The sequence below is a fragment of the Martes martes genome (genome assembly GCF_963455335.1).
Source record: "Martes martes genome assembly, chromosome: 9".
Lineage (NCBI taxonomy): Eukaryota > Metazoa > Chordata > Mammalia > Carnivora > Mustelidae > Martes > Martes martes.
The window spans coordinates 108514981-108542562 of NC_137896.1; the positions used below are offsets into that span (position 1 = coordinate 108514981).

At 35.9% G+C, this 27582-nt stretch overlaps 1 protein-coding gene across 2 annotated transcripts in view; it reads left to right on the plus strand.

The window, feature by feature from the left end:
* The window catches only part of HNRNPLL (heterogeneous nuclear ribonucleoprotein L like), a 35405-nt gene extending 12926 nt beyond the window's left edge, over positions 1 to 22479 (plus strand). Inside the window, exons 4-13 of one of the 2 annotated variants that reach the window (XM_080814584.1) lie at positions 1224 to 1304; positions 2781 to 2882; positions 2968 to 3040; positions 7249 to 7320; positions 12154 to 12371; positions 14914 to 15035; positions 15495 to 15696; positions 18196 to 18253; positions 18336 to 18434; positions 21416 to 22479. In XM_080814584.1, coding sequence (XP_080670710.1) covers positions 1224 to 1304; positions 2781 to 2882; positions 2968 to 3040; positions 7249 to 7320; positions 12154 to 12371; positions 14914 to 15035; positions 15495 to 15696; positions 18196 to 18253; positions 18336 to 18434; positions 21416 to 21471 — 1083 coding nt within the window. In that variant the 3' untranslated portion in view covers positions 21472 to 22479. Of the gene's footprint in view, positions 1 to 1223; positions 1310 to 2780; positions 2883 to 2967; positions 3041 to 7248; positions 7321 to 12153; positions 12372 to 14913; positions 15036 to 15494; positions 15697 to 18195; positions 18254 to 18335; positions 18435 to 21415 lie in introns of both variants that reach the window. The other variant, XM_080814585.1, reaches the window with a different exon arrangement.
* Positions 22480 to 27582: the final 5103 nt, after the last annotated feature.

Consider the following 27582-nt stretch of genomic DNA (forward strand, 5'->3'; position numbering starts at 1 on the left):
GATAAGGAATTAGACAGACTTGTTAGAAATAATCCAAGAAATTTCTCTCACTCATGTGCCAGCACATGTGTTAAGACACATGTGCCAGCACATGTGTTAAGACCATTAGGTAAGGACAGAATCTCAAAGATGTATATATTAGTGTAAGTGATTTTGAGATAACTTATTAAAAACTTGTCTGATTTACTTAAAATTTCCTGTTTCACCCTTTAAAACAGTGATATTAGTAGAATTTTTACAAAGGATTCATGTTCTGAACGAATTAAGTTTTTTACTTCATAATCACATGCTGTTTCATAATAACCCAGTGACAAGGACACTTTATTTTTGTGATGAATAGAATATCACAGTAAGGGAAGCTTCAGTTAGTATGACTTCTAGTAAGGACTTATGATATTGGGACATAAAGCATAAGATACAGATATAAGATATACAGATATTAAGATATACAAGATATACAGATATAAGAATACAGATATTAATAAGTCTATAATATCCCTAGACTTATTAATAAGCAGTATTAATTAGTATTAATTACAGTATTTTGTGTTCAGGGAGAAAGAATGTACCTAATCTAGTACAAGTAGTCTGATTTGTTTATGGTTGTATCCCTAGAACCTAATGGTGCCGCTGTGTAATTGTATGTGCTCAAGAAATTTCTTAGTAGTTGAAGAATTGTTCTTAAGTAGGTGTTAAGTTCTCTCTTATTTAATTCAGGGATCTTGTTTGCTGACATCTAACATTGTATAAATGATCTTTCTGGAATCTTTTCTCTATATAGTCATTGTCCCTTGAAAAATAAATACCAAGTTTATCTGTTACTACTTCTTAACAAATATATATTTCTATAATTCAGGGGATTCTAAAATATTCCTGAGTCACTTTGGAAAACAAAACATAAATTAATTGAATATAGTTTTGGTTTACTTAGTGTATGTTGTCAGATGTTATTTTAGGTACCTGTTATAAGAATCAAGGATTTTGGGGGGAGATAAAGGTAACAGTCCTTTTGAAATGTTTCATGGTAACTTTTCCGATGTTTGTTATACTGTATGGGTGAGGAAATAACTTTAGAAGTATAACAGTTTTTAAAAGTTTAATGAGTAATGAATAAAAATGACATCTTGAGGGTATTTTTTTTTTAAGTTAAAAAAAGCAGGGTATCATTTTCTTCTTTTTCCAAATGTCAAATGTGAAAAAATTTTGTTTTCTTTCCTTCATAGGATGTTTTATATACTGTATGCAACCCAGTTGGAAAAGTACAACGTATTGTTATATTCAAGAGAAATGGGATACAAGCAATGGTTGAATATCCTTTACTTAGAAATTTTTTTATTGATGTAGAAGATTGCTGTGTAATATGGTCTTATTTTTTCCTGCTTAATCATATCTTGACAAGTGGTATTTATTCTCTGCTCTTCACCAAAAACCTACTTGTTTTAGATTTAAAAATGAAACTGCAGTACCCACAGATAAGAATAACTTGCTACCTAAAAACATTCCCATACTTCATCTCATAGTGTTCTTTGTCTTTTTAATAGGGAAAAAAATAACATTTTTTGATAATGTGTTCATTTGTACCTTTTTATTTTATTTTTAAAAATTTTTTGTTGTGGGGCGCCTGAGTGGCTCAGTGGGTTAAGCTTCTGCCTTCGGCTCAGGTCATGGTCTCAGGTTCCCGGGATCGAGCCCCGAGCCCCGCATGGAGCTCTCTGCTCAGCGGGGAGCCTGCTTCCCCCTCTCTCTGCCTGCCTCTCTGCCTACTTGTGATCTCTCTCTCTCTATCAAATAAATAAATAAAACCTTTAAAAAAAATAAATTTTTGTGTTCAGTTAGCCAGCATATAGTACATCATTAGTTTTTGTTGTATTGTCCAGTGATTCATTAGTTGTGTATAACACCCAGTGCTCATTTGTACCTTTTTAAAATGTACCCAGATAGACTTTTTTGACTCTCTCCTTAAAATAGGTAGTTTGGAAGTACCAAAACTTTAGAGAGTCAGTAATATAAAACTCTTCTTACCTTTTTTTGTTGAGTTTTTCAAATGGGTCATAGTTTATATAAGAACTTTGTTGTTGTTGTTGTTTGTTGAGTAAAAAGAGCAAGTTGCAAATATATAGGCAATACATACAAAGTATGTATTATATAATCCCATGTAAAAAAAATAACTATCCCCCCCAACCTATGTGTACATGTGTATGCATAGAGAAAGGTGGGGGTATACAGCAAACTCTTAATGGTGTTGACTTCAAGCAAGGTGTTTTTGCCCCCCCCTTTTTTTAAACCATTTTGGTGGTTTGATTTTGTTTTTTCTTGAACAACTATAGGCCGAAGTAATTTTTTAAAACCAATAAGATGAAGATAGTTAAATGATTATAAAACTCTGCCTTCTCAGAAATATATAAAAATCAAATATTTGCTTTATATAGTTTGTTCTTTTGGTAATGTTTTTCTCCTTTAAGAGTAAAATATTTCCTGTTTCAAGATAACAGAATGTCATCATTTGCCAGGGAATTGGATCATGCTCCATTTCCCCTCTTCTTTTCAGTTTATAAAGTTCTTTTGATGATTTAGAAGGGTTAATATAGATAGTTTGGTTTACTATGTTTTCTTTTGTGCCCTGGATCTTAAAAATAAATTCTCCTAAAATTCATCTAGAAATTTTATTGGTAAAACATTTCTGGAAGTGAGAGTTATAGTTGATTATTTTTCGGTCCTTTTCTTAGGCAGTGAATAATGATTAAATATTAGACACTTTAAACCAAATTTCCTTAATAGAGCTTATGTTTGAATCAGTCCTTTGTGCCCAGAAAGCTAAAGCAGCACTCAATGGAGCAGATATTTATGCTGGATGTTGCACACTAAAAATCGAATATGCAAGGGTAAATATATTTTCAACACTTTGCCAAAGAAATATTTATGCTTTGGTTGTACAGTTTGAGCTTATTTTCTTTTTGATCTTAACAGCCAACTCGTCTAAATGTTATTAGGAATGACAATGACAGTTGGGACTACACTAAACCATATTTGGGAAGGCGAGGTAAGTATTTTATGCATTTTAGAATGTACTTACATCTGCTGACAAATTTTTACATGCAGTTAGATTCCTTTTTCCTGAGGTGAGCTAGTGCATTTAAATGAAAACCTTGTTGGTGAATGCTTTTGTTGTGAAAGGCCATGTAATGCTGGAAAATAACCTTGAAATTAGTGCCCCCTACTGGTATGTGCTGAGTTATTTATATTTAGTTCAACAAGGAGCCCATACATACAGGCACGCCCGCAGTTCAAGGACTTGCATTTCTCCAAGCAGCTCTCTCTCTTTGGAGGAGAGGAAACTGATTCAGAATATTCCTTACAAACTGCAAACTTGCACACTGCTTCTCTATGGAAAGGACTTTTCCCCCAAGCTGGACGAGGCATTAAGAAGGATAGACGACTCCAACAGGCTGACTCTACACTTCATCATGCACAACATCGGCATCAGCAAAAAGCCCTCTGAAAAACTCAGACTTGCAATTCACCTTGACTGCATACTGCATGCACCATCACCCCAAGTTTTTAAAGGAGGACACTTAACAGTACTTCAGACTTGCATGGGATGAACACCATGATAGACTGTGCCCATTTATTCAAGTTGTATGTGTATATTGGTCTGATTTCCCTTAAGGTTCCAGTTGTAGAATTTAAGACTTTTCACTAACGGGTACTAGACTTTATTTACAATGTTGTAAATCTTAATGCCCATTAATGTAACTGTTTTCAGCTCAGATTCAAATTGTTAATTGGCAGATAACCAGGGCCAGTTTATCTATAGGTCTTGAGAATTGCTATTGCTCAACCAATCCACACAGATATTAAAGATAAAAGGTTTAGAAAGGTGCACATTTGCTGCACTCCAATTTACTCTTTTGGGTTTTTTTTCCTTAACTGTGGACATTGAGCACATTAACATAATGATGAAAAGTTGCATTATATGTAAAAGATGGTTTCTGTGTGGTTTGATTTTTTTTTTTTGTAAAGTGGCTGTTTATAAGTTGTCACTTTTTGTAACAATTTAAGGTTATCATTCATGTTAACTTGTGTAACTAGAAATTTTGACATTTCAAATGTAGGTGAAAGTAACATGTCTGTTCAAGATAGACTATATTTAAGCTTGATAAATCTTAAAATAAGAGCATTTCACTTGAAATGCATTTCCACCTATAACTTATAAATTTCATGAGCATAGGTTTGACTGATAAAATTGTTCAACTAACTGTGTGGCAATTCTGGAATATACAAGTTAAAATGTGGATCTTGTAAAAACAAGGGGGCTGCAGTATTGGCTACACCTCAACTACAATATCAGTGTTTGAACCACATGTTGAGAAAACTCACCAAGATGAGCATATCTATAAAAGTCCATAAAGTAGGAAAAACTTTTATGGCACCCAGAATATCTTGGGCAATAGGGACTCCATAGTGCATGTATTCTTAACAAAAGAAAACATCACAAAAGACAACACAGTATGATGATCCTTTGCATGTTGCAATATTTAGAACTTCGGATGATTGGCCCCTTTAATTCTCAATTCTTAGGAAACCATCTTGCCCTATGCATGGGGTTGCAAACAGGTTTGTATTGTGATGCAGCTTTGGCTGGACCCCACATTTTTCCCTACTTACAAATCTGCTTGGCATAGGCTTGGTACAGTTGAACACAGTATTGGAAAAGAAAACCTTAGTACTCAAACAACAGAACAAGTGGTTGATGAGAAATCTCTCACTTCTGTGAAATTACAATCTGTTATTGAATACTTTTTTTTTAAACTCGAAACAGTTTTGGTTACATTTCTCTTAATGTCTTTTAAAATACTTGTAGATGTGCTTCTTATTATAATAGTGTTTACATCTTTTTTTTTTTTTTAGAAGGTCTAAAGTTTACGCAGAGCCAGCTTAGATTAGTTTTTCATACAAGGAATTATAATCGGAAAAGGTTAGAAATGTGTGAGGTAGATATTTAAATAGTGAAATATAAAGAAGTAAAACGGAAGTTCAGTTAGTTTTCAAGGGGAAAATACTCTTGCTTTCTAAGTCTAGCAGTTTCTGTTATTGTTTTTGTAGTGACTTCATCTTCCACTCAAGTTGATACTGAATTGTAAGTTTTTCTACCAAAAGGAACTCTGTAATAAATACAACCTCATTTTTAAAAGTCCTTTTCAGCCCAAATTACACTTACTATAAAAAGTTCTTAGCCTGGACTCCAGAGAATCATTCCAGAAATGTTAAACAAAACTTGTGTATGTGTGCATTTTTGGGGGAGAAAGTATAAAGCTTCCATCAGATTTCAGATGAATTCATGAAAAGTCACAAACCACTATTTATAGACTAATGTAATCAGCATTTGACTCTTCTGCATACTTTTTGTTTCATGTGACCTTATATTAGGTAGTGAATGCTTCAGATGAAGAGAACTATTAATAATGAGAATGTTTGGCTGAAAGATACCTTGGGAGACCATCCACTCTAACTCCTTCATTTTATGAATGAAGATCGTCAGTTTCTGTGATTATACAGCAAGTTAGTGGTTAAATTGGAATCTTCTGATTCCCAGTCTAGTGCTCTTTCCTTTATATAGCACAACTGTTAACTGTATCAGTAAAACTGAGCCATGAAGACATTATGGTGTTTTTGGTTTAAGATTCCTTAGATTAGATAAGGAATTGCATGTAGTGTTTGGTAGCATGCTTAAGTAGAGGAATATTAACAGAAGGGATTAGCAGACTGGATTAATTCAGGAGGAGCGGGACTTAAATGATGATGCTGGAACCCATGTAATGGAAAGAAGGAACTGTGAATGACTGGAGAAGAAATGACTTTGGGGAAATGGAGGGAGGATCTTAATAACTTGGAAACATTTGAGAGGGTTTTTGGAGAGAGACTAAGTCTGTGAGTCCCAAACGGGATAGAAAATGGGTAGAGGACCAATTTATATACAATACAAAAATTATCTCGTTATTTAGGACCAACTGAAAATGTAAAGGAAGGTAGTGAAGGTAGTAAGTACATTGTTATTGGTATTGGGTAAGCAGAGGGCTAGATGGTTCCATTTGATAGGGATGGTGTAAAGAGAATTTATACACTGAATAAAAGGTGAATTAGATGACTTCTTAGGTCCCTTTTAATGCTATGCTAACTTGGAATAGGTACTTAAAATGGTACTTCTCTAGGCTGAAGTGAAAATTATTTCTCATCTCCCATAAATCTCATTTGTTTAGGTGACTAAGGATTTATAGAAAGCCTCTCTGTGAATTTTCAAAGATTAGAATGACCAGATTCATAAGATAAATTTAAAAAAAAATCTTATTTGGTACTATAATTTGATCAGCAAACTTTATAAAAGTATTATACAGTAATTTCTAAAATTTACCAACCAACATAGGAAGTGCTATTTTAGAAACTTACAAGTGATTTTTTTTTGGATGTTTCAAATTAACTTTAGGAAAATTGGCATGCCTTTCCTGAAAACATAGCTAGCATAAAAATTATTTTTTAGGAGTATTGTAGTACTCTCATCCAATAATGTAGCCCCCTTGGTTAGCTTTATCTTGGCATATTTAAACTTTGGGGGGTGCTCATAGTCCTGCCTGGTGTTAAGGTCTATAGACAATGACCAATCCATGATATAAAATGGGCCAGTGATGTGCAAATTTCCAGCTCTCAAGTCAGTAGGTGTTTGTAAATATGTGTATATACATTCAAAATACTCTGTGTTTACTGATTGTGAAACCATGTAATACAGGTTGTTGTTGGCTTATGCTGAACTTCTTGAAAGAAGCCCACTTTGAAAATGTGTTGCTGTTGAAGCTAATAGTATGATTCAGGTACTGTCTTTCAAAAGTACTGCACTTAAAGCTTGTTTTAAAGACATGTATTGGTAAAAACTTCTGTACAGTGTCAAACTCTAGCATTGTGTATGTTCACTTCCTGAAAAGTATCCATTCTTTCCTTAAATTTGAAAGTGTGATTGTATTTGGCATTTGCCAAAAAGATATTTTCAAGCTAAGTGGAATTTGTTAGATAGAATTACTTCCTTAAACTCTTGGTGTTTGTATTTAAATTGGATATGAATGGATGTTTAAAGTTAACCAGGAATCCTATTTCTTTCATGAATTGTAATGGATGTTTTGAATGGGTGTTTCCCATGTGAGTACTCTGTTAAGTACTTGGGTCAAAATTGTTAAAACCATGTTTCTACTTTTGTGTCAGATAGAGGAAAGGGTCGCCAGAGACAAGCCATTTTGGGAGAACACCCTTCTTCGTTTAGACATGATGGCTATGGTAAGTTTGTCAAGGCAGAAGGAAGGTAGTATAGACGAACTATTAGAATTTTTGCATTTCTGATGAAGAATGGCACATTTCTTGTCTCTATTTTTTCTGCTCACCTGACTTGGTTTATAGGGGATCAGTCCCTTATAATGTACACCCAAAGAGTTGTCCAGAATCCTTTGTTTTCTTAGGATATTGATTTATCATATAATCCTTGAGATGAATGAGAGCTATTGGTTGGGGGTTGAAAGCTTTTTTTACCATTTTGGTTTGGTTTGGTTTTGATTAGTAATGGGCACTGGTTTGTTAGAGGACCAAAAGGAAATATTATTGTTTAGTAAGTATATTTTCTTCCATTCTAGCAATTAGGAACAAAGAGGAACTTTGAGCAATAAAGGCAGAAAGAATGTGGCATTTGTCAAAAAGAAACATGTTTCTGGTTAGAGCCTAATTCTTTAGTTCTACAGTTGGTATTTTGGCTTTGGCTAAATTTGTTTGTACTTAATTCCTCTTTTAAAACTTCTCAGTTTTAACGTTAACTATGTTGGTAAGGTTAAATAATACTCTTCCCCAGGAAAAAGTTCGACATCAGACTATTGTTCTTGCAGGGGTAGATGTTGAGAATTGTTATTGATTAAACTTGCAACTGGTTATAAGTTCTGTGTTTTTAGATCTTCTTTAGTTTTTAGTAGTGGTTATTGACCCCACCTATTCTGTGGTTTAAGGCTGAAGTACAATGCTATAAGAAGCTGTAGAAGATAGAAATTGCTATATTGTACTCTTGGGATTTATCTTCTAAAATCTCCCGGTGTTGCCTATTGTCCGTAATGTTTTCAGATTGCCTACATGTTTGATGACTGTTCTTAGCCGTGAGTTTTAGCTATTCCTTAGTGTCTTTTTTTGAACTCTGGGATTTATTACCTGTGTGTTTGTGTGTATGTGTGTGTGTGCATATGTGTGTGTTTGTTCAGGTTGCTATGGTAGTCTGTCTGGAAGAAGTGATTGAAACAATCTCTTTGTTGTCAAAATAGTTAGTTTGGTATATAATGAAAATCTTCCTCTAGTGGTTTCAGTGAGTTCCTTGATCATTTTTCTTAGCTGTTTCTTTAAGACCATAAATATTAAATCTGGTCATGTAGATAGTTCTGCTCTGTAGTAAAGAAACACTTATTAGGAGCCGACTGTGCTTTCCATAGTGGGAGGTTACAAAGAATTGCTTATCACAAGTTTGTAGTATAGTTGTGGAGTGTATGTGTCATGGCAGTCGGCGGAAAGCTAAAAATTGTTTAAATATTTTGCCAAGGGGTCTAGAAAAGTCTGTGAAAGAATAAATGAAGGACAAAGAACCCTGCTGTGGTATTGTTGACACAGACTATTTTCTCATTCTGGGTTTTCAGGTTTGCCTTTCTTCATAAAATACATCTTACTGAATATTGATATAAATAAAAGTATATTATATGCATGCGTAGAAGAACTCTATATTTTTAAGAAGCCTATTGTGAAATTCTTTGTCAGTTTCATACCCTAATTAATTTTGTGTGTTTGTGTGTGTGTGTGTAAATTTTAAAATGTAAGCTTACTAAAGAGAGGTGCAAAATTCTTTGCATTGGCAGTTAAATAGGGTCCTGCTGAGGAGGACTGGTTGTGGGGTTGTGTAGGGACAGCCATTCTGAGCTGTATCCATTGAAATGTTAACTCTCTGAGGATAACTTGTTTAACTTCCCTAGGGGAGTAAGCAGAACAGAGTATAGGAAGAGAGAGAGATGAATACAAAGAGGTAGAGAAAGAGAAGTAAGGTGAGGAAATTGGGGGAAAAGCAAAGAAGATGGGAGTAGGTGCTAGTGATATATTGAGCCTGTTTAAAAACTGCAGATCATATCTGTATCCCTTCAGATCAGCAGTTCAGCAAAATAGGTGTTTTTTTGCATTTTGGTGTCATTTCGTAGGTGGCTTTTCCTTTATGATGGAATATGAGAATGAGGGAATAGAAAAGGTTTAATGACTTAATTAGATTAGATTTATTCATTGGTTTATTATAGTAGTATAAATCTGTGCTCTCAGAATTCTTTAAATCTTTTACTTGGGGAAGCACTATCCTATGAGGTGAACTGGTAGATGCCCTCATACTTGAAAAGTATTTTTACCACTTTTATACAAATTTGTTTTCTGTGGGTCTAAGAAAATTTTGTATATGAATTGCTAGCATCTTTGGATATGGCTCCTGGACCAGAGATTTTAAAGTATAAGGATGAGAAATGCCTTCCAGATGATAATGCATTTATGTAGCATTTTCCACGTAATCGAATTTTTTAAATACCTGAAGTATTAGCTTTTTTTTTTTTTTTTAAAGATTTTATTTATTTATTTGACAGACAGAGATCACAAGTAGGCAGAGGGGCAGGTAGAGAGAGAGGAAGGGAAGCAGGCTCCACGCTGAGCAGAAAGCCTGATGCAGGGCCCGATCCCAGGACCCTGAGATCATGACCCGAGCCGAAGGCAGAGGCCCAACCACTGAGCCACCCAGGCGCCCCTGAAGTATTAGCTTTTTAAGCATCAAAACATTTTCTATGAACTTTTTATGTATAGAAACCTTTAAAAAGATTTCTACTTTTTCTTCTTAAACAATATAGGCAACAATTTAAATAGTATAGATAACATAATTTAATCCTGAGGGCTAAGGTCATAATTACAAACATCAGCTACATTCTCTAGCACTGAATTCATTTGTTACCTATGGTAGTGGATCTCAACATTTTTGGACATTGACCAACTTAAGCAGAGTGGAAGTTTTCATTGCCCATCCACTACACATCTTTCTACTCTCTATGAAAAAGAAAATTTAGTGATAATAGTGAAGTATATATATATTTTTAAGATTTTATTTATTTGACAGAGAGAGATCACAACCACTGAGCAGAGAGCCCGACGCGGGGCTCGATCCCAGGACCTTGGGATCATGACCTGAGCTGAAGGCAGAGGCTTTAACCCACTGAGCCACCCAGGCGCCCCATAGTGAAGTGTCTTTAAAGCAAACGATGGTAGCGAAGGGATGGTGTAGTATGGATATGTACTTCTGCAGTAGGGATAAGAATGATTGATATTTGACCCCAACATATGTATAAAGTTTAAATTGGAGTTCAAAATATGTGTTGCTACTAACAAGTAACTCACCATGAGCTCTATTGTTTTGATAAACTACTAATCATCAGCAAGAAGGGCAGTTGATGGTTTAAGGCAACACTGATGATGCATTAATGAAGTGTTTCTTCCTCCATGAAATTGTAGGAACTCACACTGTGTTTATGCTCACTGGTAGTATTGCTGTGTTGTTATGAATGACAGCTATGTTAAGAATACTAAATAGTGAACTAGAGTCTGCATAAGCTCTAGTAGCATGCTATGAATACCAAAATATAGTTCTTGGTAACTTACTTAGTGGATGACAGGTGTCCCTTAGTTTTACATAAAAATGAGGTTCTGTAGCATTACATGTTCTTCTTGAGAAATGAAGAAAAGACTTGGGTCTTTGGATTGGTTTCTTGAACATCAGGAGGACCTTTCCATGTTACAAGAGTATGCTTCTGTAATCACTAACTCAGGAGTATCTAACATGTATGGGTTTATATTTCTGAGCTATGCCTCCATTTTAGTTGCTACTTTTAAGTCGAAGTATAGTTGACATACACTGTGACATTAGTTGAGTGTACAACAGAGAGGTTGATGATTCTGTGCCGTGTGCGGTGCTCACCATGATGAGTGTGGTGTACTATACAGTGTTATTACAGTATTACTGACCATATTCCCTCTGCAGTACTTTTCATCCTGGAGACTTATTTTTTTGTACTGAGAGTTGATACTTGATCCTCTTTTCCTATTTCACCCCCTCTTTTCTTTCCTCCAGCAACCACCAGTTTATGAGTTGGTGTCTTAGTTGCTTCTCATTTTTTAGAACTCTCTCTTCTTGCTGTTGTGAATGTGCCCTATGCCTGCCTTTAGTATCAGTTTCTCCAGACTCCCCCTTTCGTGTCTGTTCCATTGACTTTTTAGCTTTATTTTTCTTGTTACTTCCAATCTGTTACAGATGGGAAAATTGGATAAATCAAAGTTGTTTAGAACTACTCTAAAATTAGAAAGTTAGTTCTTAATAAGGATTCTCAGTATGAGACATAGATTTGTGTGTGTTTTGTGACAACAGTTTCAGCTGTTCAGGCATTATTCTGGGTTCTTGATGTTGTTTCAGATAATGCAGGGTGCTGCATAAATGATACCTTTGAGTCGATAAGATATTAATGAAATTAGGGGTTTTGTTTCCTAAATTAGAATTAGGGTAATGAAATACCGGAAAGCATGTTACAGTAAAATATATTCAAGGAGATAGCTTTTCAGTGGAACTAAAGAGGTGTTCTTTTTTTTAATGTCTGTATAGAGAGTTTCTGAGATTTCACTGTATATTTTATTGTATTATCCTCCAAAAGATGTTGGCAGAAGGTTTTTTGTTTTTGTTTTTTTAAATTTGAGATATAATTTATACACAGCGGCCCAAAGTTTTACACTGATTCTCCCCATCCCTGCTATCTGTGGCTTGATCTTACATACTTTTTTGTTAAATAGTATTTTTAAAGATATAAACTTTAAGCCCAATGTATATGCAGAGGTGTGCAGGTCAGTGTATCTTGGATCTGGTACACAGAAACAGATTTTATTAATCCCCACAGGTTATATTTGAATATTAATATGTTTGAGATTTCCTTGGACATACATCAAACTAGCTAATACTAACAGTTTACTTTTAGTGGTGAAGTGTATCTGCTAAGTTGTGTTTTGTTTTGTTTATCATTTTTATAGGATCCCATGGTCCGTTGTTGCCTTTACCAAGTCGTTACAGAATGGGCTCTCGAGATACGCCTGAGCTTGTTGCATATCCATTACCACAGGCTTCTTCCTCTTACATGCATGGAGGAAACCCCTCTGGGTCAGTTGTAATGGTTAGTGGATTACATCAGCTAAAAATGAATTGTTCAAGAGTGTTCAACTTATTCTGCTTATACGGAAATATTGAAAAGGTAAGTTTCGTTTTATATTAATTTCTTTTACTAGGATACCTAGTAGGAAAGTTTGAAAAGGCAGCAAATATATATGTCTTCTCCTTGTATTAGGAACATAAAAGTTCTTTTAGTAGTAACCCACATAAGCTAAAAATTTATTACGTAGGAACTTCAGAAATTGTTTTTTGTTGGTAAGTGATCAGTGTAGGTTATTGGTACTAAAATACTTTAATAAAAATAGCTAATGTAAATGGAAGTCCAAAACAATAGTTTAGTCAGTTACTAGCCTGTATTTTTTTTTATCATTGCCAAGTATTTCTAACACTTAACATTTGAACTATAGAATTTGAAAGAGCAAATGGAGCTTGGCCACAAGTCCTCAATTTTAGGAGAGTTCTAGATTTGAATACTTGCCTCCCAAATGCTAGAGTTCTAGTATCTTCTGAGGAACAATGTACTTTTAGCTCTATCAGTATTTGAAACTGACCCCCTTTGAAAGTATGTGTCCAAAACTATATCTGGAGGCTTATACTCAAAAAGTAGCAAAACACTTAAATTTTACATATTTTAAAGATCTTTAAAGCTATGACCTTATTTTTATTAGACAGCCATTTCCCCAGATCTGTGATATTTTGTTCATTGATATCTCATAAATATTTAAAATAGTTCCTATCATAAAGTAGATACTTAAACTATTTTCTAAAGAATCATGGAAAATTTAACTGGGGAAGTGATTGGTCATCTTAAGTTACCACTTGTTTGATACACTTGCCAGTGAGTTTCAGTACTGAGATAATGTTATTTTCTCTATTGTTTAAAGTGATTTTAGTGTTCTTTTCACAACAATAAAAAGGTACAAGCATGTGAGTCATAAATGTGTGGGAGCAGGAGCATGGCTTGAAAAGTTGGTACTCTGAGTTCTTGGTTCATTAATTCCAAAATAAAGGCTCCTTGAACTGAGAAAGCAACTCAGAAACTCTCTGAAACAAGAATTTCCTCATCATAACCATTTGACTGCATTTAGAAAAGAAAAAGAAAATCCCACATTTGGTCTAGGGATAACATATGGGGTATTTCTTCTTATATAACTTGCCAGGAATACATGAACAGATTTAGCAACATTGGGAGAAGTAGTTCAGATTTTTTCACACAGACATTTATCTTAGACATCTAGGTGTTAGTTAAGGTTTAGGAACTGCATGTTTGTTAACTAAATGGGCTTTAATGTATTTTAATCTTACCACGTAATGTTACTTTCCTGTTCGTGCTTTTCACATTTGTAGACAATCAGAATCAGTTTAATCAACATCTTTAGGATGTCTTTGTCTTTTCTGTTATGAACTAGTTGTCTCTAGATTTAGAAACCTAAATAACTTTGTTTAATAAACTTGAACAATTCCAGTCTCACATGTCAAAAATTTTTATGTATTTTAAACAATTATGATACATGAAACTTAAGCTATGGTAATCCTTTAAAAGACCTGTATAGGGGCGCCTGGGTGGCTCAGTGGGTTAAAGCCTCTGCCTTCGGCTTGGGTCATGATCCCAGGATCCTGGGATCGAGTCCCACTTCGGGCTCTGATTTCAAGTAAAGCTGAAAAGCCCTGCCACCACCAAGTTTTGTTCAAGTACAGGTATGGTATAAAAACATTGCAAGAGCCCATTAAAATTGGTAGTTGCAAGGGTGGGTATAAATGCTATGTGGCATGTGTTATGTAAATACATTTGTAGTTTTCTTTTAAGGCTAACAAATAAAAAGTATGTTCAAGGTGTTATGAATGTTAGTGGTACAGAATAGCTATTTAAGGAGTTTCTAAGGAGTAGGTACTGGCTGAATTATTATCATACTTTACCCATTTAACCCTTATTACGATCATGTTATCTACTAATATTAGAATAGAATAAGAGGATAAGTGTGGCCTCTGCCCAAGATGTCATGAAATATTGTGAAGTATGCCTGTTTTTAAAACTGACCCTACCTTGTACAAGCCTTCCTGCTGGCAGTGCTGTCTCAAGGCCATCATGCATTATTTCTTATAGCATCTTGTTTATTGCTGTAACAGCATTCTGAGTAGCTGGGAATTATTATTTACTTTAAAATTTTTGAGCTACCTACCAGAATATAAGTTTCAAGAAGACCGTGTCTGTTATGTTCACTATTAATCCCTAGTACCCAGCACAATGTTTATCAAAACACTTTAGGCACCTAATAAATATTTGTTGAATGAATAAATATTGATGAGCCCTACCAGATACTATCATTATCTCTGTTTTATAGGAAATCCTGTGACTCAGAGAAGAAAGTTGCCCCAAATCACACAATAAATAGCAGAGCCAGGGTAAACCTGTGCTCTTCTTCATTGTGCTTCACAATGGAATTATGGTCTTCCTTTGTAACGTTGTTGAATTACAAGGGTCTAATAGCACAGCAGAGTAAAGTAAGATTCCAGGTGATCTTCTGTATTTGACTTCAGCCACTTAAATCATACTCTCTTTAAGAAATTCTGTTATTGTAGAAGGGAAATAAATAGTCACCGTTTTGGGATTTTTGTATTTACAGGTAAAATTTATGAAGACCATTCCTGGTACAGCACTGGTAGAAATGGGTGATGAGTATGCTGTAGAAAGAGCTGTCACACATCTTAACAATGTCAAATTATTTGGAAAAAGACTTAATGTTTGGTAATTATCTTAAGTGGTAAATTTTAAAAGTATTAAAAAATCATTTTTATTAAATATTAATTTCAGTTTCAGAAATTTTAATGTAATTGAGAGCACATTTGAAACTAGCACCTATAATGTTACCATTTTAGACAAAATATGTTAGGGTCATATAATTCAGGTTTTGCCCACCTATACCTAGTTTTTAGTGTTATGATAAAACAGCATGTTAAAAATGGGCAAGTTTTATGTAAAGTTTCCCAATTTGAGAATATACCTAAACTATAAGAGTGATGGATGATAATTTAACATTCAAGTAAATGTTTAAAATATTAAATAATTAAATCATATTTAAATGTCTACATTTGTCTTATCTGTCAAAATTGATGCAGGCATAGATACTAATATTTTGACACTGCCTACTTGTTGCTTTTTGTCTAACAAGGTATGTTCTCTACCTTTTTCCTTCCCAATCCTTAGTGTGTCTAAACAACATTCAGTTGTTCCCAGTCAAATATTTGAGCTGGAGGATGGTACAAGTAGCTACAAGGATTTTGCAATGAGCAAAAATAATCGCTTTACAAGTGCTGGTCAAGCATCTAAGAATATAATTCAACCACCCTCATGTGTGTTGCATTATTATAATGTTCCATTGTGTGTCACAGAGGAGACTTTCACAAAGGTAAAGAAATCCTATTTATTATTTTAAAATTTATCATATTTTAGCCTCATTTTAAAGTCTTGCTTTATTCATCATCTGCATTTGATGTTATCAGTATTCTGTTATTTATTTCGGTCTTTATAGTTACTCTTTGACCATTGGACTTTTCTGGTCCCCAATCTGCCTTAGTCTTTTTAGTCTTTTGTTGGTTTGTGGCTCTTTTTTGTTTGTTTGTTTTAATTTTATTTATTTGACACAGAGAGAGGGAATACAAGCAGGTGGAGTGGGAGAGGGAAAAGCAGGCTTCCCACCAAGCAGGGAGCCTGATGCAGGACTCGATCCCAGGACCTCGGGATCATGACCTGAACCGAAGGCAGATGCTTAAGGACTGAGCCACTCAGGCGCCCTGTGGCTTGTTCTTTTTGAGAGCTGGAATTAGAATGAGATACCTGATTTCTCCATTCAGAAAGCTCTTTTATGGGGCACCTGGGTGGCTCAGTGGGTTAAAGCCTCTGCCTTCGGCTCGGGTCATGGTCCCAGGGTCCTGGGATCGAGCCCCGAATCGGGCTCTCTGCTCTGCGGGGAGCCTGCTACCCGCTCTCTTTCTCTGCCTGCCTCTCTGCCTGCTTGTGATCTCTGTCTGTCAAATAAGTAAAAATAAAATCTTAAAAAAAAAAACTCTTTTATTATGCCCTTAAATCTTGCCCATAACAGGGGGCGTCTGGGTGGCTCAGTTGGTTAAGCGTTGGCCTTCAGCTCAGGTCATGATCCCAGGGTCATTTTTTCGAGTCCTGCATCAGGCTCCCTGCTCAGAGAGCCTGCTTCTCCCTCTCCCTTTGCCCCTCCTCTCCCCCTGCTCATGCTCTCTGTCTTGTGAAAACAAATAAAATCTTTAAGAAACAAAATCTTGCCCATAGCAAAATTTTATGTATCCCTGCTCTTTTGCCAAACTCTAGGAAATGCTTCAGAAAAGAACTGATTTTTCTGAAACTCCACTCCCAACCTTGGATACTAGATATATTCTGACAACTCTGAGAATACATATTTTAGTTATAAATCTATAAATCTGTGGTTTATTGTATAGCACGAAATTATTTACATAGTTTATTGAACATCCCTTTTTAATGTTGATTTTCTCATAGAACTTAACAATCTAAAACATGTTTGATTTCATTCATTCATGCCAGACTTAAATGCTGCTATAAGGATTACTTTTTCTTTTTTCTAGAGAGAATGAGTAAGAACATGAGCACATGTGTGCACAGAGGGGTGAGGCAGAATCTTTTTTTTTAAAGATTTATTTACTCACTTGAAAGAGTGTGTGTGCGCACCTCAGTGGGGGAGGGGAAGGGCAGGAGGAGAGAGAATCTCAAGCAGACTCCCACGGAGCATGCAGCCTGAGGCGGGGCTAGATCTCACAACCCTGAGATCTTGATCTGAGTAGAAATCATGAGTCGGGTGCTTTTTTCTTTTTTAATTAATTTACTTTTATTAATAGATAGTGTATTTTTGTTTTAGGGGTACAGGTTTGTGATTCATCAGTTTTACACAGTTGACAGCACTCACCATAGCACATACCCTCCCCAGTGTCCATCACCCAGCCACCCCATCACTCTCACCCCCTCTCCACTCCAGCAACCCTCAGTTTGTTTCCTGAGACTAAAAGTGTTCTATGGTTTGTCTCCCTCTGGTTTTGTCTTATTTCATTTTTTCCTCTCTTCTCCAAAGGCCCTCTGCCTTGTTTCTCAAATTCCACGTATCAGTGAGATCATATGATAATTGTGTTTCTCTGATTGACTTATTTTGCTTAGCATAATACCTTCTAGCTCCATCCATCTCAGCAAATGGCAAGATTCCAGTTTTTTGATGGCTGAGTAATATTCCAGTGTATATATGTACCACATCTTCTTTATCCATTCATCTGTTGATGGACAGATAGGCTCTTTCCATAGTTTGGCTATTGTGGAAATTGCCGCTATAAACATTCGGGTACCCGTGCCCCTTCAGATCACTACATTTGTATCTTTGGGGTAAATACCCAGTAGGGCAATTGCTGGGTCATAGAGTAGCTCTATTTTCAACTTTTTGAGGAACCTCCATACTGTTTTCCAGAGTGGCTGCACCAGTTTGCATTTCCACCAACAGTATAGGAGGGTTCCCCTTTCTCCACATCCTCACCAACATTTGTCGTTTCCTGACTGGTTAATTTTAGCCATTTTGACCAGTGTGAGGTGGTATCTCATTGTGGTTTTTTTGATTTGTATTTCCTTGATGCTGAGTGATGATGAGCACTTTTCATGTGTCTCTTGGCCATTTGGACAAAGAGAGAATGTTAAGCAGGCTTCCTGCTGGGGTCCAATGCTCACAACCCTGAGATCATGACCTGAGCTAAAATTACGAGTCGGACACTTAACTGACTGAGCTACCCAGGTGTCCTCATAAAGTTTGCTTTCTAAAAGAAAAAAGGCAGGAATATTATTTTGGCCATATTTTTAATGGAGTTTCACATTTCTTTGACAGTTATGTAATGACCATGAAGTTCTTACATTCATCAAATATAAAGTGTTTGATGCAAAACGTAAGTGCTCATTCCTCTTTTTAAGGTTTCTGGTTAAGCTGATGACAAGCAAATAACTGGACTTGTATTTGTTTTGTTTTAGCTTCTGCCAAAACGCTTTCTGGGTTGTTAGAATGGGAGTGCAAAACTGATGCCGTAGAAGCCCTTACAGCACTTAATCACTACCAGATAAGAGTTCCAAGTAAGTAAAACTGTGTCATAATTATTCAGTAGGCATTACTTCAGAAACATCGACGGTAATTTTAAAATAACATTTACGGGGTTTTTTGGTTTTTGTTTTTTGTTTTAATATAGAGAAGTATGAAGGAAAAAGGCATATAAATCCCACAACCCACACAATCCTTACATTAGTTAACCTTTTACTGTGTAACAGATTACTGCATTTAGCAGCTTTAAACAGCAAACTGAGGGTCAGTATTCTGTGTGCAGTTGAGCTGGGTGTTTCTAACTTAGGGTCTCTTGAGGTTGCAGCCAGGCTGTTGTCTGGGTGTACAGTCATTTCAAGTCATGATTGGGGATTGAGAAATCATTTCCAAATTAATTTATGTGGTTTGCAAGTCCAGTGAAGCTACATGGGCCATTTCGTCATGGTAGCTGGCTTCCTTCAGAGTGAGTGATCCAAGAGGAATGAGAGCAAAAGACTAAAACAGAAGTCACAGTGTCTTCTATGACCTAACATTGGAGGTGACATACTGTCACTTACGCTGTATTCTTATGGTCATGCAGACCAACTATGGTACAGTGAGGGAGGGGGCTGTACAGAGCTGTGAATACTAGGAAGATAGGGATCATTGGGGCCATTTTGAATGTTGGCTCCCACAGTCCTGTTCATCTTTCTAGAAGAAAGTCATACATATATTTATATGGTTAAAAAACTTAAAACAGCACATGAGGGTACAAAATGAAAGTCAAAGCTTTCTACAACTTCTAACCTATTTGTCTTCCTTTCATTCCTCCTCCTCAGTGTATGTATATCTACATTTTCAAAAGTTATACAGAATGGTTCCTCTATACATACTCTTCAGTGCCTTGCTGTTTTCACTTAATACGTCTTTGAGCTATTTCTGTATCAGCACATACAAAGCTACTACTTTTTTTTTTTTAAAGCATGCCAGAGTAGCTATTCATAGTAGAGATATACCACAATTTGATTTACCCATTTCCCCACTGATGAATACAGTTTTTCCAGTTGTTTTTTCTACTACTGTAACATCCTTATCATTGCACATTTTGTGTTCTTAGGGCAGTTTCCTAGTATTGGAGAACATAAAGTTTTATATTCTGATAGATGTTGCTCGATTGCCCTTTAAAAAGGTTGCACCAGTTTACATTTCTACCTGTGGTGTGTGAAAATGCCCGTTTTCCCAACACTCTTTACCAACACTGAGTCTTGTCAGATTTTCAGTCTTTAACAAGTATGTTAGAAGAAAAATGGTATTCCATTGTTTTAATTTGTATTAAATGAAATTGTCACTGATTATTCTCTCCAGAATGGTAATGGCCTCTTTTTCTACCTCACAAAGTACACTCAAGTATTTAACTTTTGAAGCTTTGTGCTGTGTACTTTTTTTTTTTAAGATTTTATTTATTTATTTGACAGAGAGAGATCACAAGTAGGCAGAGAGGCAGGCAGAGAAAGGAGGAAACAGGCTCCCCGAGGAACAGAGATCCCGATGTTGGGCTCAATCCCAGGACCCTGGGACCATGACCTGAGCAGAAGGCATACTTTAACCCACTGAGCCACCCAGGTGCCCCCTGTGTACTTTATTTTGATCCCGGATCTAAATGGTGCTAGGTGATAGATAAATTGGGGTTTATCATACCATTCTGTGTGTTTTTTTATGTTTGAAAATTTTAATTAAAGGATAAAAACCAGGAATACCTACTTTCATTTAACTTTTTGTCACAAAAGCAAATTTTAAGTAGTAAATCAAGCTTAATATGTGTTAGAAGGTTTCTAAAGGCTTTAAAATTATATGCATATTTGAGACATACTCAAGATTTATTTTAGACTCCTTGGAGACAGGAATGATTATTTATCTTTTTATCCTCTCCAGTATCATGCAAGTACTTGTTAATTTATGTGCTTTTTCCTTTATAGGAATTAAGAATTTTTTTAATACATTAAGATACCAGGATTGTTTCTTTGCACAGTTAATTGAGGAGGAGTTATCTGCCTGGTCTGAAAAGTTAAAAATGGAAACATTTTTGTGGAGGTTTTTTGGGAGGGGGGGGGGTTTGAGAAATTTTAGAATTTAATACTAGATCTCCTGGAACTTTTTCATCTTATTAATATCTTCCTATGCATTCCATTCTTATGCCGTTTTCCAGGCTGTGTTTGAATGGGCTTTTTTTTTTTTTTTTTTTTTTTAATTGAATTAGCTGGGGTGCCTGGGTGGCTCAGTGGGTTAAAGCCTTTGCCTTCAGCTCAGGTCATGATCCCAGGATCCTGGGATCGAGCCCCACATCGGGCTCTCTGCTCTGCAGGGAGCCTGCTTCCTCCTCTCTCTCTGCCTGCCTCTCTGCTTGTGATCTGTCAAATAAATAAATAAAATCTTAAAAAAATAAATAAATAAATGGAATTATTAGTTTCAGATGTAGAGTTCAGTAATTCATCAGTTGCATATAACACCCAGTGCTCACCACATCACATGCCTTCCTTATTGCCCATCACCCTATTACCCCATGCCCTGACCTCCCCACCTCCCCTCCAGCAACCCTGTTTGTTTTCTAGAGTTAAGAGTCTCTCATTTTTTTGTCTCCCTCTCTGATTACTTCCCTTTCAGTCTGAACTGGCTTTTATAGAGGAATTGCCATTCTGATATATTCTGCAAAGTGAGCTTTGCTGATGGACATAAGCCTAATCCCGTACTGTTCACCTGTAATGATTAATTAATTCACTAAGAAATACTAGTGTGTCTATGTGTCAGATAAGGTTTAGAGCAGTAGGCATGTAGCAGTGGACAGAGTCCCTGTCTTCATGTAGCTTACCTGCTGGTAGAGATGTACAAATGTAATCTTACCCTTACCTTACCTAGAAAGTTTCCTTTTTTATGTTTCTGCTTCTGATTTTATAAAAAGGTGAAATAATTTACTCTAATTCAGGATAATCTTGAAAGTTTGATGAAATGAACGGTTAACTTTGTTTTTTAATTCTTACAGATGGTTCCAATCCCTACACATTGAAGCTTTGCTTTTCTACATCATCCCATTTATAAGAAGAGAAGAGCATGTTAGAATTTATGTTCACCTTTATTACAATTTTAAAGCTATACTTCATTAAAAAAAAATTCTAAGATTGTTGATCTAATGTTGCCTTGCTTACTTTGACTTAAGATCCTGTTCTGTAATAAACAAATATTTTGCCTTGAGTAAATTTGTTGTAAAGTTAAATATTGAATTGTTTTCATTTTAAAATAGAATGTCATAATGTAGACTATCTACAGGTTCCTTGTAGATTACACAAATATATGATTTCTAATCTTATTATTTTTCTTCCACAGTGAAAATATATTTGCATTCTTAATGCTGATTATCTGCAAGTATTTTTCCATTGTGTATGAGATTAATGCAGGTGAAAGTATTGCATTTTAATATTATAGAATTCCTATAATATGTTTAGATGTTTAAGTATGTTGCAGTTATTCATATTAAACATAACTTGTATTTATTAAGTATTTTAATCAAGTTTGAGAATAACATTGCACATAATGAATTTTAAGTACTAAAGATTTAGCTGATTTTATATTTCTGAAAGGCTAACAGACATGGATACACTTGTACAGTATGCACTCAAACTTATTTAAATTGGTGTAATTTTTTTTTTTTTAAGTCATTGTCCATTTGTATTGACATGCCTCTGTTTCTAGTTCCAGTTTGGAGATTTTATAAAGTTATAACAATGAGTTAATGTGTTCATCTTCATTTGTTGCATGTGACTTGATCTTAAAAACACATCTGGAATTTGGCATTAAGATTTTAATAGAAGTTATGATTAACAGTTCCTAACCTGAGATCCATGAATGGGCTTTAGGGAGTCCCTGAACCCCTTAAAATTGTATGTAGAATTTTGGGTACTTGCATTTTTTATTTTATACTCTTGAATCCATGAGTAATATATGTATTTTTCTACATGGTGCAAGGTGTAAGGATCTAATTTTGTTTTTATTCTGAACAGATAGCTGTTTGTTTCAACACCATTTATTAAACATTCTTTCTCCCACTGGATCTGTTTTTTCCCCTTTTTTGGGAAAGTAATATATAATAAGGAAGGTGTAAACATGGTATTAAGAGACTGTAGCACACTTGAGTGCTTTGGTGGCTCGGTTGGTTAAGCGTCTGCCTTCAGCTCAGGTCATGATCTCAGGGTCTTGGGATCGAGTACTACCTTGGGCTCCGTGCTCAGTGGAGAGTCTGCTTCCCCCACTCCCTCTGCCTGCCACTCCCCTTGCTTGTGCTCTCTCACTCTCTCTCTCTCTCTCTCTCGTAAAAATAAGTAAAATCTTTTAAAAAAGAGAGACTATAGCACACTTGTTATCAAATTCATTTTTTATTAAGATTTATTTATTTATTTGACATAGCACATAAAGCAGGTAGAGAAGCAGACTCCTCACTGAGCAGGGAGCCCAATGTAGGACTCGATCCCAGGACCCTGGGATCATGACCTGAGCCAAAGCAGTTGCTTAACCAACTGAGCCACCCAGGTACCCCAAATTCATAGCTTTTTTATAATAAAAATATGATATAGCCATTTTATATTTATCTTTAAGAAAAAGAAGAATGTTTCATCTACCCAAAATAACTGAAGTTTATATTGGCAATAGCAATTTTGTGATCTTGAGACTTTTAAACATTTTACAAATAGAAGTTCCATTTAGATCTTTTGTAAAAGTTTTATTTTGAATTTTAACTTTAAAAAGACAGTTTGCCTTAATCCTCTTATAAGTGATACAGGGGTCTAAAAAGTTTTAGAGCTATTGAATAGAAAGTTAAGATGGAACCTAAACACACATTAACATTTATTTCCCCTTGAATTTTAATAGCTGTGGACCAGTGTCCCTTTAGCTCTCTAAAGACCTAGAAAAATTTAAATTCAGTCTAAAGGCGTTTTAAAGATTTTATTTATTTATTTGACAGACAGATCACAAGTAGGCACAGAGGCAGGCAGAGAGAGAAGGGAGGAAGCAGGCTCCCCGCTGAGCAGAGAGCCCGATGCGGGGCTCGATCCCAGGACGATGGGATCATGACCTGAGCCGAAGGCAGCGGCTTTAACCCACTGAGCCACCCAGGCGCCCCATAAAGGCGTTTTAGACTCTTAATGATGAACACAGTATGTTTTGCCAAGGGTAACTTTGTGTGTGAACTGTTAAGAGTATGGTACTGGGTTGTGTACATACATTCCTCATTCATTCATTGCCAAATAATACCCAAGTTTACCTAACTCTACAATAAACAAAACTTTTTCCCCCTTCCCCTATAAATACTTTTCCACATTCGTTGCAAAATTAAGATGTCTTCATTTTAAAGTTTATGTAATAATTGTCTCCTCGTCTTCCCTTCTTCTGAAAAGTAATGGTGATGGTTATAGATTATTTTGTATCTAAGATTTTAGGAAACAAAAATTTGATTGTGACGGCTTATTTCATTTTGATTTGGTTTAAGTGGTATTAACTTTTTTAAAAATTTTTTTAAAAGATTTGTTTGTTTTAGAGAGAAGGGGCAGAGGGAGAGGAAGAGCGAGTCTTAAGCAGACTCCACAGTGAGCATGGAGCTGATGGGGGACTAGATCTCAGACCCCGAGATCATGACCTGAGCTGAAACGGAGAGTTGGTAGCTCAACCGACTGTGCCATCCAGGCACCCCTAAGTGATACTGATTTTTAGTTATGAACTCTCTCTTAATACTCTTTCCCCAACAAAATCATGAGTAAATTCTTAAGGTATAAAGTATGTTTTTTAAGAAAATATTTATTTCAGAGAACATGAGCAGGGGAGGGGCAGAGGGAGAAGCCGACTCCCCACTGAGCAGGGAGCCTGATGTGGGGCTTGATCCCAGAACTGTGGGATTGTGACCTAAGCCAAAGGCAGACGCTTAACTGACTGAGCCACCCAGGCGCCCCTAAAGTATGTTAAGTTGTACCTTGCTGCTCTGGGCTCTAGTATGTCAGCCCTATACTGTTGCTATCAGTATTGTCTTTGACACTTTACTTGGGCATCACTGCTGTTTATATCCAGTATTATTTGATCCTAGAATGGAATTGGCTTTGGCAATGTTCTCTTTTTCCTTAGCCTTAACAACAACATATCTTTCTGCTTTTACTAGGAGAACATGAAAGAGCAAATTCTATAGCTAGAAAGAAATAATACTAGCTTTGAGATTGTTTTTTGAGTATTGAAATCCTATTCCATACCTAAATTCCATTAAATATTTGATAATACATCTGTATAACTGAGTTAAGGAATATAAGCTGCTTATTAAGGTCCCCACTCTCCTGCTGAGGGTATTACCCCAAATAAAACAAAACTGCTGTTGAAGCTGACATGAGACTTACCAGCATCGTAGTGATTTGGTTATCCAGACTGTTTTCTAGGACTGAACTGAGAGAATAAAAATGACCAAATACAGTCAGTTTTTCATTTTTTTAAACTCACTATTTGTAGGGATAGGTTGCTAGGTAACTGCTTTTTAGTAGTTACCAGTGATACTGTATTCCTCTCTAGAGCAAAGCAATTTTGGCTGTAGAGCCTTCTTCCATAATTAAGAATCAAAGGCTCAAGGAGCTTTACTTCACTTAAAAAGTTCTTCAGGTGACAAAGGTCCCTGTAAGAAAGATAACTGCAATAAATCTTCCTGTCTCCATATGGCCTTTTGGCTCAAGAGACTTTGTCCATTAAGGGGCCATGTAAAGTAGCAAGCCTTTTTGGGGTCCTAGGATGGCTCAGTTCATTAAGCATCTCCCTTCAGCTCAGGTCGTGATCCTAGGGTTCTGGGACTGAGCCCTGAGTCGAGCTCCCTGCTCAGTGACAAGTCTGCTTCTCCTTTTCTTGACTCTCCCCAATTCATGCTCCCTCCCTCTCTCAAATAAGATCTTTATTTATTTATTTATTTTTTAAGTAGCAAGCTTGGGGCGCCTGGGTGGCTCAGTCATTGAGCATCTGCCTTCGGCTCAGATCATGATCCCTGGGTCCTGGAATCGAGCCCTGCATGGGGCTCCCTTCTCTTGCCTTCTCCCTCTCCTACTCTCCTACTCCCCCTGCTTGTGTTCCCTCTCTTGCTGAGTGTGTCTCTCTCTCAAATAAATAAAATCTTTTTTAAAAAGTAGTAAGCCTTTTATTCATAGTACCACTTGTTTGCTCATAGAATTAAATCACCCCCCCCCAAAAAAAAGTGAATTTAGAGGAAACAAATTAAGGTTCATAGGTTCTGTCCCTCAGCATGTTTTATTCTTTCTAAATTATTTCTACTATGATGATTTCCAATGTAAACCAAAAAATAGGTGAATGTGCAAACATGATTGTTGTTTAAAGCCAAGAAAACTATTGGGAATTTGAAATCTAGTGGATATTTAATTTGTAAATAAAAACAATGTCATTGCTTTTTTCCTAAAACCTAGTATGTCTACCAAACAGATTCAAGTGCTAATTCAAAACTGATATATTTTATTTCAGCTAATCATCTTTCTAGCCATCTCAATTTTAACATGCTTTGAACTTGAATACAAGAGACTTTGCTTTACTGGTAGAAATTTCTTGAATATAATAGCCCTTTATCTGAGGAAGCGCTTGAAAATCTCTTTGTGTTTTGTTCGTTTGTTTTTAAGCTTTTAGTTTAATCACCCGGTGCTCTCTTCATGACAAGTGGATTCCTTAATCCCCATCACCTGTTTAACCCATTCCCCACCCACCTCACCCTCTGATAAACCATCAGTTTGTTCTCCACCCCCCCAACCCCGGCTTATTTGTTTCTTAAATTCCACATATGAGGGAAATCATTTTGTATTTGTTGTCTTTCTCTGCCTGACTTATTTCACCTAGGATTATACTCTTGCTCCATCTGTGTCATTGCAAATGGCAAGATTTCTTTTTCATGGTTGAATAATTTTCCATTATATATATAGATTCCTTTATATATCTATAGATATATCACATCTTTATCCATTAGTTGATGGACACTTGGGCTGTTTCCATAATTTGGCTATTGTAAATACTGCTATATACATCAGGTTGCATATATCCCTTTGAATTAGTGTTTTTGTATTTGGGTAAATACCCAGTAGTGGGATTGCTAGGTTGTAGTGTAGTTCTGTTTTTAACTTTTTGAGGAATCTCCACACCTTTGTCCAGAGTGCCTGCGCCAGTTTCCATTCCCACCAGCAGTGCAAGAGGGTTTCTTTTTCTCCACATCCTCACCAGCACCTGTTGTTTCTTGTGTTTTTTATTTTGGCCATTCTGACAAGTTGTGAAGTAGTTCTGATTCTCATTTTCCTGGTGATAAGTGATAATGAGCATCTTTTCATGTGTCTATTGGTCATCTGTATGTTTTTGGAGAAATGTCTGTTCATGTCTTATGCCCATTTTTAAATTGTATTTGTTTTTTGGGTGAGATTTTTAGTTTTAACTTATGAATTATGAATGTATGAATTTGTTGCCTCTCGCCTTTCTTCATTTTGTAGAGTAATTGAGGTTTGAGTGAGCCTTACTAGTCTAGTTCCTGCAGCCCAGTGGCTCTTAATGCCCCCTTGGAGAACATTTTATCAGTTTGTAGGAGTGCTTTTTCACAGTTTGGGGGATAATACTACAAATATTTGATGGGCAGGGACTAGAAAGAATTGTCCTTTGTCCTTTATGAATTGCCAGTATCTCATCAGATATTATCTGATCTATTTTGTAGCTATAAACACTGTCTTTTTATATACAGTACAATGAATTTCCTGGCAATGCAACTGTCTTGTAAATCAAGGAAAGATGATTGTTTTGTTTGGAATATTTCCAAGAGTTTTTTGCTATTTTGGATAATCGTCACTACAGTATTTGACTTGACATTATAGCATGTCAGGGTCAGTTTTCATTTGCAACAGTCCTACTCATCTCTTCTATTGTAGTCATTCCTGATCATTTATGTATCATGGTATGCATTTATTATAAGTTTTATTTCCCTCTGGTAATAGAATTAAGTTTTTATGTTTTTCTTCAAATTGTGTGTGTGTGTGTGTGTGTGTGTGTGTATAGTAGGTAGGTATTATCACGGAATTTTATTTCAGCATAATGTAAAGATGTCAGATTGTCTGGGTTGGGAACTGTTGCCTTAAACTAATCTGGTTCTGGGTTGAA